General features: G+C 41.9%; 1 protein-coding gene and 1 long non-coding RNA gene across 8 annotated transcripts in view; one reads left to right on the top strand and one right to left on the bottom strand.

Annotated features, from left to right (window-relative positions):
- spag6 (sperm associated antigen 6) overlaps positions 1-14,917 on the top strand; it is a 184,794-nt gene extending 169,877 nt beyond the window's left edge. For all 7 annotated transcript variants that reach the window (XM_069914632.1, XM_069914631.1, XM_069914628.1 and 4 more), the window contains 2 exons: positions 9,362-9,507; positions 14,435-14,917. In XM_069914632.1, coding sequence (XP_069770733.1) covers positions 9,362-9,507; positions 14,435-14,501 — 213 coding nt within the window. In that variant the 3' untranslated portion in view covers positions 14,502-14,917. The remainder of the gene's footprint in view (positions 1-9,361; positions 9,508-14,434) is intronic.
- Positions 12,333-17,033, bottom strand: LOC138751810 (uncharacterized). Its single transcript, XR_011350200.1, has 3 exons — positions 16,977-17,033; positions 15,183-15,274; positions 12,333-12,521 (listed from the first exon to the last, which is right to left on the bottom strand). It is a non-coding gene; the product is annotated as an uncharacterized lncRNA (long non-coding RNA).
- Between the last annotated feature and the right edge of the window lie 5,632 nt (positions 17,034-22,665).

Genomic DNA, 22,665 nt, shown 5'->3' with positions numbered 1-22,665 from the left:
GCTTGTTTGTCATAAAATGCCTCGTACAGAGAAAAGGTTTCTTCTGAACAGACTCGAAAATACATCTATGTAAAGAGCACAATTTACAGAGTGTTGGCTTGCAATACAAAGGAAGATTAATTAGCACAAATCAAGGTCAGTGTGATAGCATTGTTATCTAGGATTCTACTAAATAGAATAATACCTAGTGTCGCCGAGAATATTCTCCCAGAATCACAGTGCGGCTTTCGCGCAAACAGAGGAACTACTGACATGGTCTTTGCCCTCAGACAGCTCCAAGAAAAGTGCAGAGAACAAAACAAAGGACTCTACATCACCTTTGTTGACCTCACCAAAGCCTTCGACACCGTGAGCAGGAAAGGGCTTTGGCAAATACTAGAGCGCATCGGATGTCCCCCAAAGTTCCTCAACATGATTATCCAACTGCACGAAAACCAACAAGGTCGGGTCAGATACAGCAATGAGCTCTCTGAACCCTTCTCCATTAACAATGGCGTGAAGCAAGGCTGTGTTCTCGCACCAACCCTCTTTTCAATCTTCAGCATGATGCTGAACCAAGCCATGAAAGACCCCAACAATGAAGACGCTGTTTACATCCGGTACCGCACGGATGGCAGTCTCTTCAATCTGAGGCGCCTGCAAGCTCACACCAAGACACAAGAGAAACTTGTCCGTGAATTACTCTTTGCAGACGATGCCGCTTTAGTTGCCCATTCAGAGCCAGCTCTTCAGCGCTTGATGTCCTGCTTTGCAGAAACTGCCAAAATGTTTGGCCTGGAAGTCAGCCTGAGGAAAACTGAGGTCCTCCATCAGCCAGCTCCCCACCATGACTACCAGTCCCCCCACATCTCCATCGGGCACACAAAACTCAAAACGGTCAACCAGTTTACCTATCTCGGCTGCACCATTTCATCAGATGCAAGGATCGACAATGAGATAGACAACAGACTCGCCAAGGCAAATAGCGCCTTTGGAAGACTACACAAAAGAGTCTGGAAAAACAACCAACTGAAAAACCTCACAAAGATAAGCGTATACAGAACCGTTGTCATACCCACACTCCTGTTCGGCTCCGAATCATGGGTCCTCTACCGGCACCACCTACGGCTCCTAGAACGCTTCCACCAGCGTTGTCTCCGCTCCATCCTCAACATCCATTGGAGCGCTTACATCCCTAACGTCGAAGTACTCGAGATGGCAGAGGTCGACAGCATCGAGTCCACGCTGCTGAAGGTCCAGCTGCGCTGGATGGGTCATGTCTCCAGAATGGAGGACCATATCCTTCCCAAGATCGTGTTATATGGCGAGCTCTCCACTGGCCACCGTGACAGAGGTGCACCAAAGAAAAGGTACAAGGACTGCCTAAAGAAATCTCTTGGTGCCTGCCACATTGACCACCGCCAGTGGGCTGATAACGCCTCAAACCGTGCATCTTGGCGCCTCACAGTTTGGCGGGCAGCAACCTCCTTTGAAGAAGACCGCAGAGCCCACCTCACTGACAAAAGGCAAAGGAGGAAAAACCCAACACCCAACCCCAACCAACCAATTTTCCCCTGCAACCGCTCCAATCGTGTCTGCCTGTCCCGCATCGGACTTGTCAGCCACAAACGAGCCTGCAGCTGACATGGACTTTTTACCCCCTCCATAAATCTTCGTCCGCGAAGCCAAGCCAAAGAAAAAAGGACTTCATTCAGGAGCTTGATGGCTGCAGGGAAGAAACTGTCCATGGTGTGTGTGTGTGTGTGTGTGTGTGTGTGTGTGTGTGTGTGTGTGTGTGTGTGTGTGTGTGTGTGTGTGTGTGTGTGTGTGGAGAACCATAGCTGAGATGAGACCTGATAGAAGTTTACAGAATTATGAGAGGCATAGATTGGATCAGCAATCATAATCTTTATCCAAGGGTACATTGTTAAATTCTAGAGGGAAAGTTTAAGGGAGTTAGGAAAGCTTTTTTTCCCACAGAAAGTGGTAGATGCCTAGAACAGGCTGCCAGGTGTAGTGTTGGAAGTAGTGACATTTAAGAGGCTTCTTCATAGAGACATCAAGATGTCAATAGGGAAAATTGAGGAAGCAGTTTAAACAACCATAAAACACAAAAGTCTGTGGACACTGTGGCTGAGGTAAAAACACAATGCTGGAGTAACTCAGCAGGTCAAACAGTGTCTTTTATATAGCAAAGATAAAAATACATTACCGACATAACCAATGTTTCGGGCTTGAGCCCTTCATCAAGGTACGGAAAATGTCAACAGGTGTCCAAATAAAAAGGTAAGAGGAGCGTGGCCGCAAAGGCAGCTGGTAATAGGTGGAGAAGGGAGAGAAGGCACAGTAGTAAGCAATGGGAGGAGGGGTGGCTAGGTGAATCACAATACAATTACATAAACTACCTTAAAAATAAATTTTAGAAAATAGTGTAAGTCAAAGTAAGGCAGTGTCTGTAGTTCATTGTTCCTTCAGGAATTGGCTGGCAGAGGGGAAGAAGGTGTCCCCGTGTGCCACTGAGTGCTCATCATCGGGCTACTGTATCTTTTCTCCTGATGGTAGCAGAATGAAGAGTGCATGGCCTGGGGGCAGTGGGGCCTCTTGAGGATAGAAGCTGCATGCGTAATGCACCACTTCTTGTAAATTAGGAAATCCAAAAAAAATCTGGTTAGGGCAGAAAAATGACATTGACGTAAAAACTCTGACAATTTCTTATTGAATGGAGAAAAAGATAACCAAATGACCTTTTCCACGTATTTCTAGCATTGTTTTTGTTTTCATAAGTACAGAATCAGAATTTATTCTCATGAACATGTAACGATATTCTAACATTATTTTTGTTTTCATAAGTAACACTTAATAATCATTTTTTTTCTTTTATGTGACCTGATTAAATTGTGGTAATAATTATGAATAAAAAAATATGGATACCTGTTAAATATTAACGGTGATAAAACAGTGATAGAATGCTCTTTCTTTGGATGATGCTTGTGTTTTGCAGATCTCATGAAATGCAAAATTCAATTGTTGGTGTGACTTTAGGGTAAGAGACTATGCCCCAATAAGTAATTGGAGTCTTTTTTTTCAACCAGAATAGTTAAGATCCTGATTTACACACTCTTTGTTGTATATTTGTTGGAATTAGAACATAAAAATCTACAGCACCATGCAGGACCTGCAGCCCACAGTGTTGCACCGACCTAATAACCTACTATAACAACTGTCTTGAATTTCCCTACTGCATAATCCTCCATTTTATTCATAACTTATCTTATCGTCTCTTAAAAAATCCTATTTTACCTGCCTCAACCACCGTTGCCGTCAGCGCATTCAATCCACCCATTTCTCTGCGTGAAAAAACTACCTCTTACATACTCATTGTACTTACTCACAAGTCCTTTAAAACTATGGAGTGACACACAAATATCTGCAGACACTCTGATTCCAATAAAATCACAAAAATGGTAGAGAAGGTAAAGATATGTAATCAACATTTCAGGCCTGAGCCCTTCTTCAAGGTATGAAGGATTTGAAGAAGGGCTTAGGCCTGAAATGTTGGTTATGTATCTTTACCTCCTATGGATACTGCGTGACCGGCTGAGTTCCTCCAGCATTTTTGGATATTCACCTTAAAACTATGCACTCTCGTGTCAGCCAATTCCACCCTGAAAAAAGCCTCTGGCCATCCACACGATCAATGCCTCTCATCATTTCATACACCTCTGTCAGGTCACCACTTGCCTCTGTCACTCCAAGGAGAAAAGACCAAGGTCACTCAACCTATCCTCATCAGGCATTCTGTGCAATCCAAGCTGCATTCTTGTAGATCTCCTCTACATCCTCTCTGTAGCATCCACATCCTTCATGTAGTTAGGTGATGAGAACAGAACTCAATATTCCAAGTGAGGTCTAACTAAGGTCTTGTATAGTTGCATGGCTCTGAACTTGATCCCACAGTTAATGAAGGCCAACACTCCATAATCATTCTTAACAACATTATCTACCTGTGCAGCAGCTTTGAATGTTCTATGGACACGGAGCCCAAGATCTCTCAGTTCTGTTTAAACTTCTCAGTGTCCTCCCGTTATCATTCAAATTTGACTTATTGAAATGAATCACTTCACACTTTTCCGGGTTAATTTCCATCTGCCACTTCTCAGCTCAGCTGTGCATCCTTAAAATGTCCTGCTGTGATGTATGGAAGGGAGCTATCACTGCACTGAGAGAAGTCGATAGGCCCCCCAAATAGCCCTCAGGACACCAAGGAGCAGATAAACAGGCAGATTTTGGAATGGTATACGAAATACAGGGTTGTAGTTATGAGTGACTTCAACTTCCTTTATATTGACTGGCACCTTATGACTGCAAGAGGGATGGATGGGGCTGAGTTTGTCAGGTGTGTTCAGGAAGGATTCCTGACACAGTATGTGGTCCTACCGACTAGAGAGGCCATACTGGATCTAGTTCTGGGTAATGAATCTGGTCAGGTGGCAGACCTCTTGGAGGGTGAACATTTTAGTGAGAGTGACCACAACTCCCTTAGCTTCAACATAATATGGAAAAGGATAAAAACAGACAAAATGGGAAATTGCTTAACTGGGGAAAGGCTAATTATGAAGGGATGAGTCAGGAACTAGCGAGAGTAAATTGGAAACAGACGTTCAGGGGTGAAAGCACAGAAGTAATGTGGAGGAAGTTTAGGGACCACGTGCTGGGTTCAGGATAGGTTTGACTCACTGGGGCAAGGAAACGATGGTAGGAAAAGGAAACCGTGGCTGATGAAACAGGTGAGGCAGCTGGTCAAGAGGAAGAAGGAAACATATGTTAGATATAGGAAGCAGGAAACAGGAAGTCCTGATGAGAAATATATGGTGGCCAGGAAGGAACTTAAGAAAGGATTTAGAAGAGCTCAAAGGGGCATGAGAAGGCCTTGTAGGATTAAGGCGAACCCCAAGGTGTTCTATGTGTATGTGAAGAACAGAAGGATGACGAGAATGAAGGATAAAGGATGCAACATGTGTCTGGAGGCGGAGGAGGTTGGGGAGGTCCTAAATGAATCCTTTGCTTCAGTATTCATAAGAGAAAAGGACCTCGATCAGGGTGAAGGTGAAATAGAACAGGCCTGTGTGCTGGACAATGTGGATTATGGAACAGGAATTGTTGGATTGTAGTCACGTGCTACTTGAAAGACTCATACACATAGTGTAGTCAGGTTAAGCTCTGAGTTTTATTTGGGCTCAGGCCCGACTTTTATACTTGCACTGTTCCTGCCATCATGGCCTTCCCTTGGCTGACGTCAAAACATGCATAACAAAACCGGGTGTCCCATGTGCGGGTACTTTCCTGCATAACAATGCCCTTCATCCCCGCGTGCTGTCCCTGTCTGTTGGCTGCGCAGCAAGGCCAGCACCATTTTGGGGTCTCTGGCCTTTAAGCTGCCCTTGCCATTCACCCGTCATTTTGTTTATTGGAGCTAGTTCCGCTACAGCTGGCTCGATCACTGGTGCAGCGGGCCGCCACAGGATCTTTTTAAAAATGTCAAGATTGAAAAGTCCCTGGGGCCGGATGTGATGTACCCCAAGTTACTGTGGGAAGTGAGAGAAGAGATAGCTGGGGCAGTAGTTATGATCTTTGAATTCTCTTTGGCCACAGGGGAGGTGCCGGAGGATTGGAAAATGGCAAATGTAGTCCCCTTGTTTAAAAAAAGTAATTGGGAGAATTTGGGAATTAAAGACCGGTGAGTCTTACTTCAGTGGTGTGCAAACTTATGGAGAAGATTCTTTAGGATTGGATCTTTGAGCATTTGGAAAAGTACAGGTTACTCAAGGATAGTCACCATGGCCTTGTGAAGGGAAGGTCATGTCCCTTGAGCCTAATTGAGTTTTTTGAGGAGGTAACAAAAGAAATTAATGAGGGTAAGGCAGGAGATGTGGTCTATGTGGATTTTAGCAAGGCATTTGACAAGGTCTTGCACAAGAAACTAATCCAGAAAGTCATGAGGAATGGGATCAGTGGAATCTTGGCTGTGTGAATAAAATAATGGCTTGGAGGAAGAAAGCAGAGAGTAGTAGTGGAAGGAGAGTATTCTTCCTGGAGGTCGGTGACTACTGGAATGCCACAAAGATCTGTTCTGGAACCCCTCCTCTTTGTGATTTTTATAAATGACCCCTGGATGAAGAGGCGGAAGGATGGGTTGGTGGATGACACAAAGATCAGAGGAGTTGTGGATGGAGCTGAAGGTTGTTGAAGATTAAAAGAGGATTTAGACAGGATTGTAGTGTTGTAGAAAAGTGGCAGATGGAGTTCAATCCGGATAAATGTGAGGAGATCTATTTTGGAAGGACAAACCAGAAGACTGAGTACAGGGTTAATGGTCATTTACAAGAGTGTGGATGAACAGAGGGACCTTTGGGTTAAAATCCATACATCTCTCAAGGTGGTCGCACAGGTTGATAGGATAGTTAATAAGGCCTATGGGATATTGGGCTTAATTAATAGAGGGATTGAGTTCAGCAGCAGAGAGATCATGTGGCAACTCTACAAATCTCTGGTAAGACCACACTTGTATTGTGTTCAGTTCTGGTCGCTTCATTGTAGGAAGGATGTGGAAGCTATGGAGAAGGTGCAGAGGAGATTTACCAGGATGTTGCCTAGATTCGAAAACAAGTCTTATGAGGCAAAGTTTGTAGAACTGGGAATTTTCTCTTTGGAATATCGAACACAGAGGTCTACAAGATTATAAGAGGCATAGATAGGGTGGACAGCCAGCGTCCTTGTTTCCCAGAGCAGGAAACATAAGTTCAAAGTGAAGGGAGAGAAGTTTAGAAAAGACATCGGGGGTAAGTTTTTACGCAGAGTGTTCTGAGTGCCTAGAATGCCTTGCCAGGGATGGTGGTGGAGGCTGAAACACTAGAGACATTTAAGAGACTTAGACAGGCAAATGGATGAAAGAAAAATAGAGAGTTACGGGGTAGGGTAGATTTAGTACTTTTCTTTAAGGAATATAACGGTCAGTGCAATATCGAGGGCCAAAGGGTCTGTATTGTGCTGTAATGTTCTATGTTCTTACCCTCCAGATTATCTACAACACCACCAAACTTCATGTCATCAACAACCTTACTAACCCACGCTTCCAAATCCTCATGCAGGTCATTTATGAAAATCACAAAAAGGACGGATCCCAAAACAAATCCCTACAGAACACCACTGGTCACTGATGTAGAATACAAACCATCTATGACCACCCTCTGCCGTCTGTGGGCAAGCCAATTCTGTATCTCAGCCTATGGTATCACGGGCACCAGACTTCACTCCATCAAGGACATCTATAAGAGGCCATGCCTTAAGAAAGCAGCCTCTATCCTCAAGGACTCCCACAACCCAGACCATGTCCTCCTCACTCTGCTACCAGTGGGGGAAAAAGGTACAGGAGCCTAAAGACGAGCATTCAGTAGCAAAAGGACACCTTCCCTGGTGCCATCAGATTACTGAATGATCAATGAACTTACTTGATTTTTCATACAGTAATTTATTTTGTTAGGTAGTGTATATTAATGTTTGTACTGTGATGTTGCCTCAAAACAAATTTCATGGTGGCTTGTTTATGACAATAAATTATGATGCTCATTCTAATTTTCTTCAGGAAAGGATTTGGTGTCCATAACTAGTCTGACCCATGTATATCTCCAGGACCACCTGCATGATTGACTTGCAACTACCTCCTGGGGCACATTTTAGGATATACATTAAATGTTGGCATTTCCAATGGGACCCTCGACACATGAATAAATTTTCTTTAAAAACTAATGCATGCATCTGTGGACATGGAGTGATTCTCCAGTCTGGAAGAAATGATAAAGACTGCATGTTCAGCCAGAATATTCAGATTGGCATAGATTATAATTACTTATTCATGCATAGTCTCTTACCCAGAGGATTTGGAGTCATACCAGCAATTTAATTGATATTAGGTGAGTCCATATTTCTAAGAGGCTGGATTGGAGTGCACTGGGGGAATGTATACCTTATTTCTTCCTTATAATGCAATCCTGCTTTCCTATAATAATATTTAGCATTGATTGAACACACCATTCACTATATTAAAGGCAGGCAGGAGTGAATTCAATAGGAAGTCTTTGGAAGAGCCATTATTGATTAATACATATGCCAAATATATTTTAACAGATTTCCTTGTAACTAGAATTATTTCAGTCTGGCCAACATGCAGACCAATCTCCTGTCTGATGACTGTCTCTACCTTCCTCTGTCTCAGGAAATCAGCCAATATATTAAAGGATCCATCCATGCCAGTCATGTTCTCTACTCCACCTCCCATTGTGTATAAGATATGAGCTCGAGAGCACAGTCCTCCAGATTTCTTTCCTGCTGTTATCAAATTCTTAAGTGGATCTCTCATTGATAAAAGGATAAAATTCCAGCATTGTTTTAACTATACTTTTCTCTATACCTGCATTTTGTTTTTGTCACACTACATGCTGCACTCTGACTTGCTGGTAATGCTTTGTTTTATTATTGTATTGCCTGCTCTATTTAAATATGGGTTGACTTGCCTAGACAGCATTCTAAACAAAGTTTTTTTTTACTGTATATTGCTACATGTGACAATAAACAATTCAAGTTATTACTGAACATGGGAAATAAATCTAATGATCTGAAAAGGAGATACCAAACCACAAATGGAGACTAAAAAGATAAAATTAGCAAGGGTTTAATGAGATGCAATTTGCAATTTCATTTAGCCTGTATCAGAGAGTCAGGAAAAATTTGTTTGCTGTATAAAGAACACTTCATCATTACTTAGATAATTTGTAAAATATTTCCATTTTTGATTTATTATTCAATAAAAGTCTGATAATTCATCATTTGATTGTTCAGCATTTGGCGCACCTTAGTTTGGATGGTGTGCCAGGAATCCAGAGTGCATGTTGTTGGTGAGGCCATTCTTCCTGCTTCTGTACTTATTGCTATGACCAATGAAGGCCAAATGACATCTTCACCACCCTGTCTATCTTGTTGCTAGTTCATGGATCCATGTACCTGGACTCTCCAAGACTCTATTATTCACAATGGAAGCCCTGTTCTGGTTTCACCTACCAAAATACAACATCTCACACTTGTCTGCCATTCCTTGACCCACTTTCCCAGTTCATTCAATTTGTTGTCAATCTGTATAACCTTCTGCATTGTCCATAATTTTGCTGTTGTTTAGAATAATTGCCATCAATATAAGAATTGTAAATGAGAAAAATTAGATATTGATGGTAACGTGATTCCCTGCTCTGTGATGAAATCACAACCTATACAGAACCTCACAACTTAAATTGTTTGTTTCTTTTTCCTACGTTGGCACTCTGTCTGACAGGTACTACCATATGACACTAAAGCCCGTCGTGTTTTTGTCACAAGTGGTGGACTGAAGAAGATTCAAGAGATTAAAGCAGAACCAGGTTCAATTATGCAGGAGTACATTAATGGCATTAACAACTGTTATCCGGAAGAAATTGTCAGGTGACATGGATGTTATTCTTAAACTTTCTTTTATCAAATTTGTTTAATTGCATTAAGGATTTTTTAAATTTGGTCAATAACTGGCAATTTTGGTAAGATTTTGCTGAACTGACTGCCTGGTCTCATGGAAAATACTATACGTGCAGCATCAACAACGTCAACTGTGGGGGAGGGAGGAAATGACAGGTACAATAGTGGGTATAGACTGGAAACTCGAGTTGTGAGGCCAAGTCTCACCATGATAAATTGTGAAATTGAATTCAATAAATCTCATCTCTGGTAACAGCTGAATAATTACAATGAAAGCTGATGAATTGCTGTAAAACCCAAATAGGTTATATGTTCTTTATGCAGAGATGAGCTACCACTACACTGTAGGGCTTGCGTATAACTCCCATCTCACCTCATATAATCAGTATTTAATGCCATCAAGGCAAGCAATTAATCCCAATGTTGCTTAACAAATACATCAATTATGCAATAATCTTGCTACAAGAGTGCCTGCTTAATTTGGCAGGAAGGAATGAAAACACCAGTAGGAGTTAGGGGCTGAGGGAAAGTGAAAGTTGACTGCACAAATTATATCAAAATTATTTCTGAGTTTACAATACAAACCTGCTAATGAAAGCACATCAGATGGTAAGCCTGTAAAATTTATTTCCATATTTATGTCAACTCTTGTCCCATTTAACTTTAGTCTTTCTATGGTTTCACCAACTTTCAGTTCTCCGATTGAGTTTCTGATCCAAATTCTTGCTACCAACTCTTTTTTCAAGTGATTAAAACATATTTAAATTCCCAACTTACCTCTCTCAAAGGCTCATGCAGCTTGTTGCATTCAGATCGGCTGGCATTAGGGTTTAGTGTCTAACGCCTTCCACAAATTTAACCCTCCACATGCTCTCAGGTTCATCAGCTCATAATGTTCAACGTTCTTCCCCAATATGTTTAGAACCGACAAGCTTTTCTAGCTTTAAAAATTATTAATGAACCAAAATGTTTGTTTTAGTTCTTGAGATGTGGGCATTGTTGGCAAGGTCATTTCCCAGTTGTTTGAGCAAGGTGTATTCCAACTTGTATTGAGAAGACAACGATAACCTACTTTCTTGAACTGATAGAGTCTACGGGGTGAAAGTACCCCCAAAGAACATGTTGATAAAGTGATCAAAGTTTTTGACCAAGCCATGAAATTCAAATTATAATTATATATCCAGGTAAAGGAGCATCTAACAAAACTAGCAAAGAAATCTGGTTCCATGCTAACCACTGTTTGAACATTGCAGGTACTAATTTCCTTTAAGATTGAGTGAGCTAAGGTTGGCAAGTAGTATATATTGTCGTGTGGGAAAATATGAAAAGCTAGAGTCCACTGACATTTATTAGAGTAAGCCGGCCCTTTCTTTATGAGGTAGATTTAGAGGAAATGTTTCCTCCTATAGAAAAATCTAGAACTAGGGAGTCATTGTTTAAAAGCAAGTTGTGTCCATTTAAGAAGTAAAAAACGAAAGTCTGCAGACACCAAGAAGGAAGTGAAAACACAATGCTGGAGAAATTCAACAAGTCAAACAGTGTCCTTTATATAGCAACACTAAAGATACAGAACCAAGGTTTTGGGCCTGAGCCCTTCATCAAGGTCTGGGCGAAATGTAGGCAGGTGCCTGAATGAAATGTTGGGGGGGAAGGGGCAGGGGGAAGACCACAGGCCCACAGGCAAGAGGTAATAGGTGGATAAGGGAGGGAGGGTACACCAGTAAGCAGGGGAAGGGGGGTCAGGACTGGAGGAAAGAAGACAGACAGATGGGAAAGAGGGAGAATGGGAAGTAGAAACCAGGATCAATGTTATTGCTATCCGGTTGGAGGTCACCCACAACATGATCCCACCACCAGACACACCTTCTCCTCTTCACCCCTCTCAGCCTTCCATAGGGACCGCTCCCTCTGTGATTCCCTCATCCACTCATCCCTTTCGACCTATCACCCCCTTGGTACCTTCTCTTGCAGCTGCAGGAAGTACCACACTTGCACCCACACTATTACTCTCAACACCATTCAGGGCCCCAAACAGTCCTTCCAAGTGAAGCAACACTTCACTTGTAAATCTGTGGGAATCTTCGACTGCAACCAGTGCTCCCACTGTATTTTTCTCTACGTCAGAGAGAGATTGGACACAGACTAGGAGATCGCTTTTTTGAGCACCTTCACTCTGTATGCATCAATGACTGGGATTTCCAAGTGACCGACCTTTTCAATTCTGTATCCCACTCTCACGCTGACATGTCAATCTAGAGCCTCGTGTACTGTCAAACCGCCTGTAAATTGGAGGAGCAGCACCTAATTTTCTGTCTAGGCATTCTCCATCTGGATGGAATTAACGTCGACCTCTCCTGTTTCGACCAGCCCACTTAACATTTTCCCTCTCTTCCCCATCCCTCTGTATTTTTTCCTCCAGCTGTCCACCCCTTTCCCTCTCCAAACTCAAAACCATCCCCCCTCCCCCTGTTTACTAGTGTGCCGTCCCTCTCTTATCCACCTATTACCTCCTGCCTGTGGGCCTGTGCTCCTGCTTCTCCCCCCACTGTTGTGTTCGGGCACCTGGCTACATTTCCCTCAAGCCCAAAATGTTGGTCCTGTATCTTTAACTTTGCTATAGAACGTTCACTATTTGACCAGCTGAATCTTTTTACTGTGCCCATTTAAGTCAGAGATTGTGATTTTTTTTTTCTTTCACACGCCTATGAATATTTGGGGCTTTATTTCTCAAAGGCAGTAGAAACAACATTTTAAAATAACCTCATGGCAGAGCTAGGTAAATTTTCATTAACCATATTTACTGCAGGTAGAGGAGAAAAGTAGAATTGGGGATACAATTAGATCAGTCATGATCAGCAGAGCAGACTTGAAGTTCCTTCTTATCAGCTTGTGTAAATATTCAAATTTTCTCCACCATGTTTACCACAACTCACACCATCCTCCAAAGAAATAAAGCTGGCACTGCACTTGATGTCTATACACACCTGAAGAAAACAAATGAAGCATATTGTGTCAGTAACCTTCATGCAACACTGATTTCACACCATGTGATGGCTACAGCTAATGTCATTTAAGAACATAAATAGGAACAGATGTAGACCATATGTCTCTTGAGCCAACTTTATTTTTCACTGAGATCATGGCTAATCTGCTGCATTAACTCTACTTTCTTACCTGCTTTCTTCATAACTAAAATTCCATTCTCTTGGGACTCTACACTGTACTATCTTCAGACAAGAATCTCCTCCTTAAATATGGAGACTGATCAGTATGCCAGGTGTGGTCTCAGCAAACCTCTGACCAGTTGTAGCTCAACTATCTGACTTTTGCCAGCAGATGATTGACATTCTATTTGCTTTTCTAATTGCTGATAAGTTCCGGGGGGTGGGGGGGGGGCATTATTGGGAAGGGATGAGTGAACAAGGGAGCTGCGGAGAGAGTGATCCCTATAGAAAATGGAGAGGGGGGGGCATAGTTTGGTGGTGGGATCTTGTTGGAGCTGGTGTAGTTTTAGAGGAGTTGGCAAATTAAATTTAACATTGCTCACAACTATTCACCAAATATATTTTATTTTTTGAATGTTGTACCATGCTCAACTGAAATTCAACTCACTTCACTTTCCTATCTGATTCCCATGTATGATTGTTTTGACTGATCCCTGATTAACAACTTCCCGTACACTGGATATTTAAAGATCAATATCTCCCTTGCAAACTGATTTATATTTTAAGTTGCTTTTTGCCAATGGTTTAACCATATTTACCTTTATTTAATAATTTGATATTTTGTAACTCTGGTTATTTCATTTTTAAATGATTTTATTAATGCCAGTGAAATATTCCTGTATAAACTATGCCTCTTAGCTAGATCTAGATTGATGAATTTATCCTACTCCATCACATTGAGTTTCCAACATATAACACATCTAAAACTGTGTCCATTGGCTCTACATCGTATTACAATCTTTCAATGTGCTATTGCCACTAATCTCCTTCCAACTGTGTTTTAATCATCTACTTTGCACATTTACTTATATGATCAATTGGTCAGGTGCTCCATTCTACGTTCCAGTGTACTGGATATCAGATTGCTTTTGTGAGGATGTGTTATCTGCTGAAGTAATCTGGAAGCAAAGCTATTAACATTTCTCTTCTCACTTTCAGCCAGAGTGAGTCTGACCACAGGCAACTTCCAGTGTCTGGGTTCATGACAGCCTAGACTGTGACAGTGGCAAGGCACACACTATGTCACATGTTGTCAATGACTCCCTGTTGATTAGGTTCAGCAGCAGACCAAAAGAGCTTTGCATGGCCACTAAAGAGGCTTGGGTTTTACACATGCTAACACTTTCCTAGTCTGCTCTGAAATACTTTCCCCTTCATCGGCAGATCTCTGAGCACCAACAGTAGCAATGTGCAGATGGAAATAATAATTTTGGTTATGACCAATACAGTGATGCTAAAGACATGTCACAACAGTAGTATCATAATTAATAGGATTTACACTATTTTTTGATTTAATAGATGAGTTTGTTTTCTGGAGTTTAAAATCTATATTGGGTGAAATGTTAGAAATGGCTTTAATAACACCAGGACAATAATTCAGTTTGAACATTATTTCATTGTGCAAATATTTTTACATCAAAATATTAAAGGTACTTAATATATTTAATGCAGTTAAACAGGTGAAGGTGCATCCTTATAAACCAGCATTTTGGGAGGGTCTAAAGTGAAGGGAATTCGTGATGTTAGGGAGTAAATTCTTCCATTTTGGGCCAAGATGCCTGAAAATAGAGTAGGGTGAAGGAAACCTAGGTTTTGATGAAAGTTTCAATTAAACTTCGAGGTTTATTTCCAATTATATTTAATCATAAATATTTCTTTGTTAACTTCTGCAGATACTACTCTCCTGGATATTCGGATGCATTGTTGGAAAGAGTTGAAAACTACCAACCAGCTCTTTAAGAAACATTGTGGGTTTTTTTTTTCTCAAGTGGTGGCCCACTTCTAAAACCTTGAAGCATCTTAAATTTGTTAACGGGGTTCCAATATATTTTAAAGCAAGCATTAAATTATGTTGCAGTCACCACCTAGATTCTTCGATCAATTTCAAATAATTTTGTTTTCATGCTTGATGAATCCATAGGGCCTCTTTGATAAGCATGTTTTGAATTGTATAACTTGTATTTCTGCACCAGACCACACCTCATGCAGACCAAGAAAATTGTCTGTTTGGAAGTCAAGGTATGCGAATAGTGGATCTTCACTGACCTTTTGTGAAGCTGGATTTCAGTCGCCACAAAAACGCCTTTTCTGTAATCTGCACATTTAAACTCGTATAGGTGGCGCAATAAATATGGTGACTTGGGTGTGAAATAAAAGGTTTGTGTGGAATTATTATAAATCAAACCATGCCTGATAACCATGTGTTTGAATTTTTAAATTTCATCCATTATTCATTGCTCAGTCATAACGAGAAACCTCTATAGTAACATCAATAACGGGGAAAAGCACAGGGTGTCTCCCTATTTTTGAATCTATTATATTTATAGCAACTGCTGGATAGTTATGTGTCCTGTTTTCGTCTCTCGTCCTTGTGAAGTACATTTATAATTAGCACATCGAGAGAATGTGACAGCGACTGACCCGCTGAATGTAACTCTCTTCGATCTCTCCTTTTAACATCACAACGCTGCTTCTCAAAGAGGAATTTCATACGTGAGATGGTACAAATCAGCCTGTAAAACGGAATGTAAATGTCACCATCATTTCAGTAATGGCAGGAGAAAACATTCTGCATTTTCCAATCTGCTTTTCATTTCGCCTGTTCATTCTCTGCCAGGAGCTATTTCAGGATCGCTTTCTTGTTCTATTATGCAAGAAATGTACAGACCAGATCCTCAATCATAATTATATGGACATAACTGCAGTTGGAAATTAGTAAAGAAAAACAACGAACCGAACGTTCTTCCCATGATCATTCAGGTCGCTGGAAACAGATGAGCGCGCGTTAGTGGGTTACTTTACTATAAAATCCAATGTGGAGCAGTGATTATGTTTTCGGAGAACTTGTGTTTTTATGAATTACTTATTACGGGATGGGGTATGGCGACATGGAAGTTGAACCTGGGCCTGCAGAACGGTGCTCCAACAGTTAAGAGCAGAGAGCGCCAAACAGGCCACAATGTTAGAGAAACTCAGCAGGCCATTCAGTGTATTTTCTATACCTAAGATTCAGAACCACCGTTTCGGGTTGGAGCCCTTCATCAAAGGTTGGCAGGGGTCTGAATACATTTTGTCCATTATCTTGTTGAAGGGCTCGAACCTGAAACGGTGGTTCTGTATCTTTGCCTTTACTCTATAAAGTGCACTGTGTGACCTGCTGAGTTTCTCCAGCTTTGTGTTTTTACTTCAATCTCGGGTGTCTGCAGACTTAAAAAAAAAGCCTGTTTTTTTTTGCCACAGATGCCGGTATGAGTGGGTCGATCCGTTGTTCCTCGTAAATCCTTGTAAAAGCCGACAAAGCCCCTGCCTTCCTTTCAAGCCCGGTTTACTTTGCGTTGATATAGTGTTTCCTTTGTTTCCACCTAGACCAGATACTAACCGATCTGATTTTCCCCCCTAAACATGAAGATTCGTGTAAATAGAGTGGAATTCTGGTAACGTGCTGTTATTTTGTAAACGATTTGTATCTTAAATGTGTTGTCGGCGTCAGATCAGATGAAATATTAAAAAAACAATGGAGTGAATATACAAGCTTTTAACGTGTAGGGCGGGAGGACCATATATGTGTGTATGTCAGGTGCTCCTGGAACCCAAGCGCTTCCAGTCCGGTTTCTGAATATCTGCAGCCTGCCACGCTGTTAAATTGGAGTTGAAGACTCGCTTGGTTCCTCTTTCGAACAAAGCCATCCTTGTGTGCAAGTGGAACGAACTATGTGAGCTCTCGCCCCCTCGCTCCCGCTCTTTCTCAGGGCTGACCACTGTAACACGGAGCAGCCCAATCAATCATCTATCTCAAAATAAATGTCCCCTTTCTCCTTCTCTGTGACTCTTTCCTAAGGTCATGGAATAATGTGTAGGTTTTCAGGAAGGGGGGGGGGGGTCGAGGGCAGCAGCGATGCCTTTTCCCTTTTCAGATCTTCTCTCTCCTCCCCCCCACCCCCCCACCCTTGCTGCAGTTAGCGAACGGCTGGAAATGACAGGCCAGAGCTGACGCGGAAAAGCCCAGAGGACTCTGAACCTTGACTAAAGGTGGTTTCCTGTAAGCAGGTTCCCGGATTGCCTGACACATGAAATCGGGTCGCTCTATTTCTGCTTCGTCTGGAAGTGAACGCAGTTAAAGGGTGGGGCGAAAAAAAAATCGCCGCTCCTGCCCCTTTTGCTTTGAAACCTCGGCACACCAAATCTTCGGGACACGATCCAATGTGTTCAGCGCACCTCGATTCATATCAGATCAGCTTCGAGTTGCCATACAGCCGACGTTAATTGTTGCTGTATTTTCGACAGTTAAAAAAAATCTCTTCCGGCTGTCTCGTTCAAAAAAAATGGCAATTGTATTCTCAACCCCACCCCTCTCCCAATAAACTTTTTACAGACTCCAAAATACTAATGCTAAATAGTTTAGAATAATTGACAGTATGGATTAGGATTAATTAATATTTAACACTAGCTATACTGCCCAATTAGGCATAATTACGTCTGGCGTTAAAGTTGCTTTGTCAAATATGCACCGTGATATGTATTCTGATCCATCTACCCTGGAAGATTCTGTTTAAATTATATCTGATCGTAAATAGCAGCAACGAAATGTTGGCGTTAAATCCCAGCGAACCTGGTCAGACGTTTGACCAAAACCCCGAGACGTTTCTTTTTACCTTGGCCCTCCTCTTTATCCGTGACATATCAAAGATCAGCCTCACATATAAAAAAAACAGTTAAACAAACGATTTTGCCAATTTTCTGTGAATTTCCTTTGTGCCATTTCCTCGTATTGCCTGGAGTGAGGTTTTATTTAGTTAAAATCTCCCTCCCATCCACACTTGCTTCCCCATCTACCCCGTTTTAAATTGAACGTTACATTTATTTTCATAATTTTGTAATCGAAACTGGCCTTGAAGTATGTAAGCTTGTTCTGCTTTAATAAGCAATGACTTGCATTAATATATAAAAGCCATGACTGCGTCCAGCTGACATTTTCTTCCCATCAGAGCTCTTCCAGTGTTTGCTGTTTTAGGAGGTCCCAAAGAGCATTACAGATAAGAAGTATTTTTGACATGCAGCTCTCTAGGAATTGCCATTGCCGGCTTTCGGCGCACCAAGCCCTGACATGTGATAGTCAACAGATAACGGGGTTGGAGAGATATATCTGGTTGGGGGACTAGCCAGGACGGGGGTAATCCTTCGATTCTTTCAATAAGAGTCAAAGGATCTTTTCGATGCATTCAAAGAGAAGATGAGGTCTTCCATTTTAACGTCACTTTAGGAAGACGGTACCCCCGACAGTGCCACTCTCCCACTTGGCTCCATTGGATCGTCAGTCAAGATTTGGTTCAAATGTTGTGGAAGCTGGTAATTCCAAAGGGAAAATTGAGCGGGAGGTGGGTCTAAACGCTTTGCGGTTAAAAAAAACCAAAACACGTTTTGTTGCTCTTTTACTTTAAATTGCAATATGAAAAGATTCTTGCCCCTTGTCCCATTCTCGAGGGTATAGTACTTCCAGAGGGGCACCAAAGAGTCCATTGCTGGCGTTTTGCCGCCTTGTCAATTTTGCAGGTCCCCTGTGGACAAATACAGGTGCATGTGGAGATAACCAACTTCAAACCATCCCTAATATCAGGCAATTTAGGCCCAAAACATAACATTACGTTTATAGGACAGAAAAGTTGATTTTCTGTCTGATACCGACCTTCAGAACAGTAAAGTAAAGATCGAAATCTGAAGCACACGGATAATCTTATTCACCATCGAGTTTCATCGGTACTTAATTGAAGACGGACATGGAAGGCTTGAATTATGGAGCAAGGATAAGACTGGAGAACTATCCATTACAGAAATAAACAAATGTTGACAACCTTGTTTGCATCGCTCATTGTTGGTCGGAGGATAGAACAAACCTCTTCAATATGAAGCGATCTTAATCGTTACATCCATGTGGCGTTGACCGACACGGTTTGGTGGCGACAGATTCATTTGGCATTCATTAAAAGAAATACTTGCCGAGGTAACTTATTTCTGAACTGTGACCGAAGAGTCACAGTTAGAGCGAAGGAAATCGAGGAGGCGCGAAACTGGAGATGAAACCATTTCGCTGGATATTGTTTTAATTTTCCTTCTGAGCTACAGAACAAGGCGATGAACCCACTTTGATCGCCGTGAGCATCTTATTTCCAAATATTATCCAAAAGAAAGCAAATTATAGAAACAAAAATAATTGAATTCCGATAAAACGCCAACATCGTTTCTCCCTGCTTCTCCCTCCAGGAATGCTGCCTGACCTGCTCTGCTCGTCTTATTATTAGTTTTTCAGTGATTGGAATAATAAAGTGAACGAGTCAAACTCAAATTTAAAAAAAAACTCTGGCAGCGGGGATTATACTAGGTTTTTCTTCTCCTTCACACATTAAGTACAAGTCCTGGAAATCAACAGATCCAATCAAAAGCATGTTAGACTGTTGTTGTATTTGTAACATCTTTCCACAACGAGGCCATCGGAATGAATGCAAAGACAAGCCTCGATCGCCCCCTGATGGCCGCGACCCTTGAAGCGATGGAAACGGCTTCTTCACCAAACAGAAATAACAAGCGCGTCGTAACATCAAAGAAATCAGGAAATGTACGCAGATAGACAGCAAAACAAAAGGCCAAGTCTGTAAAACGGCAAGGATTGGGCACCATCAATAGACATTCGAACGCTGTCCTTCACCGCTCAACGAAAACATTCGTTCTCCTGAAGACACGTTAAAGTTTTGGAAGTTTGAGCCTCAGTCTCGAGTAAGGGTTAATGCCGATGAGGTGTTGCAAGGGGGTTGTAATACTTTAGTGTGAAAGAACTCTTTCCGGGTAATGAGGGACGACAACACAGGAAGAATAAACGATCAACCCCATTCAATGTTATTGACATCACACCAAGTCTGAAATAAAGATCGTAACGGGCGGGACAGCACAAATGATCCAAAATAGACTGACATGCCGACCTCATTTTCACCGCAAGCTCTCCAGCATAGAAAGGACGACCGCTTCGTGCAATCCCATTTGGCAATGTACCCCGTCGTTGGAAGTCAGAGCTAAGAATGTGCTGTGAAAGTTATGCTCATTTCGAAGTTTCTAAACATAAATAACGCGAAAGCACTATTCCCAATGAGTGTATTTTTCAGTATTTCAACATCGCTGGAACAAGGTTCTTTCCCGTGGCAACTGGTAAAAGAATCTTAAATAGACATCGAGTCGAAAATTCAAGCAAGCAGGCCCTTCGGTCCACCGTAACCCTGCCGGCCGCCAAGCCCTGAGCCCATTTCCCACCACTCTGCATGTCATGACATTCCAAGCGCTCGCCGAATATTTCCCAATCGCGGGGAGAGCGCTCAGGCAGCCGAGATTGAAAAACAAAATGCTTAACTCTCCTACCATTTACCTCTCATTGAAGACACAATGAGATAGACAACAGACTCGCCAAGGCAAGTAGCGCCTTTGGAAGACTACACAAAAGAGTCTGGAAAAACAACCAACTGAAAAACCTCACAAAGATAAGCGTATACAGAGCCGTTGTCATACCCACACTCCTGTTCGGCTCCGAATCATGGGTCCTCTACCGGCACCACCTACGGCTCCTAGAATGCTTCCACCAGCGTTGTCTCCGCTCCATCCTCAACATCCATTGGAGCGCTTACATCCCTAACGTCGAAGTACTCGAGATGGCAGAGGTCGACAGCATCGAGTCCACGCTGCTGAAGGTCCAGCTGCGCTGGATGGGTCATGTCTCCAGAATGGAGGACCATCGCCTTCCCAAGATCGTGTTATATGGCGAGCTCTCCACTGGCCACCGTGACAGAGGTGCACCAAAGAAAAGGTAGAAGGACTGGCTAAAGAAATCTCTTGGTGCCTGCCACATTGACCACCGCCAGTGGGCTGATAACGCCTCAAACCGTGCATCTTGGCGCCTCACAGTTTGGTGGGCAGCAGCCTCCTTTGAAGAAGACCGCAGAGCCCACCTCACTGACAAAAGGCAAAGGAGGAAAAACCCAACACCCAACCCCAACCAACCAATTTTCCCTTGCAACCGCTGCAATCGTGTCTGCCTGTCCCGCATCGGACTGGTCAGCCACAAACGAGCCTGCAGCTGACGTGGACTTTTTACCCCCTCCATAAATCTTCGTCCGCGAAGCCAAGCCAAAGAAAGAAAAAAGAAAGAAGACACTTCGGCGATAGGGAAAAGTTTCTTGCTATGTATCCACGTTATTAACTTAAACATGATGTGGAGTTGAGGGCGTGAGCACTGTCGTTTCTCACGATTGTTTCACGAGTGAATTTGGTCAAAAACTGGGGGGAAAAAAGTCAAATGTTAGAACTATTCTGTTTCTTTCTGCGCAAGTGGTGAGATAGATTTAATTTCGGCTCTCCCCCGCAGACGCTGTCCAACCTCTTGAGTATTTCCAGCGGCGTCCGTTTTACTTCAGATTTCAGGCACATTGGTCTAAATCGTTGAAATGCTTTCACAAAGACTGCCGAAACATCTTCATCAAAGAAGAGCTGAGAAGTAACAGAAGGAAGGATAGTCTTAGTCCGCTTAGCTGGAATTAACATGTTGGTTTCCCTTATTAAAAATGCAAAATCGGGCCAATCCAGAAAAGACTCGGCACTTTAGAATGTTTAAGGCGCCTATATTAATGATTAATACGTACGAATTGATGGTGCATTTGCAACTCTATTGCAGCTCTCCTGCGGATTTTGGAGGACGTATTGCGAAGTCTAATCTTAAAAATAAGGTGGTCACGGTTATAACATCATATCTCCGACCGTTCGAAATTCCCTTTTCGGTTTATAGAGTTTAAACCTTTCAGAAAACGGAATAACGCTCTAACTAAAACATCTGCCGGTAGAGTTTCAAATAAGTCTTTTCCATTCCAAAGCGTATTTTAGTATCTGAGGATTACTTAAGGAATATTTTAATATTTAATTCCTTGGCTCATTGATGCATGGACTCGTTTAACGAGAACGTCAGACGCTTGGTCCAGAATTGTATATATTGTAATAGATATATTTAATTTAAAGAAATTCCTCTATTGTGATCACCGATCAGCATGACTCAAGCCAAAAGAATGCTTCGTATGAATGCGTCCTCTCCATTTATGCAGTCGACGAATTGGTTGTCAAGAGACTGCTGGGCAATCATATCCCATCCACTTTAATCTGGTGGTATTACATGTGTTTCTCCCGTACGTTACCAAGTAATTACTCTGGAGTATCGGAATATTTGTTGCTGTTGTGCCCGATAATTAATTGTCTTGATAAAATTATTCGTTATGTATTCTGTATAAGGTAGATCTATCTTTCATTCTGCCTATGTCAAACAATTTATTTTGCTGGTTTATTCAGACCGTTGCACAATTTAGTGTCATTCTTCCAATGTGTTTTGGATTCTATTTCTTTTTTATTTTCATAATGAATATTTTATCATCACGTAATTTCGTTATCATTCTATCATTGTCTTGAGTTCGTCTGTCAACAGCTGACCTTTGGAAATTATTTGGACAGATTTCTTACATGTGGCCATATGGTGATTTAATCTTGCTTATTCTTATCTCTCCTTTCAACCACCAGTCATAAAGTTAATAACCTAATCAATTAATTAATTTTACACCATACGATTTTAATCGTGCGATTTGCTCATTTCTAGTACTCCCATGACCGAAAGGAGAAAAAGCCTGCAAATGAACCTTTGAAGTCTCTAAGGCGATTTGCTGCAAAATAGTATAATCAAAATTTTAAACAAATAAGATATTCCCTACTGCATTTGAATCCTTAAACTTTCCGAGGGCCCATCATCTTGGTATTTATAGACCTCCATCTATAAATCTCTGCATGTATACTTTTAAGTTATTCATTGTAAACATTTTTCTCTATACGATAT

The sequence above is a fragment of the Narcine bancroftii genome, chromosome 1 (genome assembly GCF_036971445.1).
Source record: "Narcine bancroftii isolate sNarBan1 chromosome 1, sNarBan1.hap1, whole genome shotgun sequence".
Taxonomy (NCBI): Eukaryota; Metazoa; Chordata; class Chondrichthyes; order Torpediniformes; family Narcinidae; genus Narcine; species Narcine bancroftii.
Note: the sequence above shows the minus strand (reverse complement) of the source record. Positions and strands in the feature narration are given on the sequence as shown.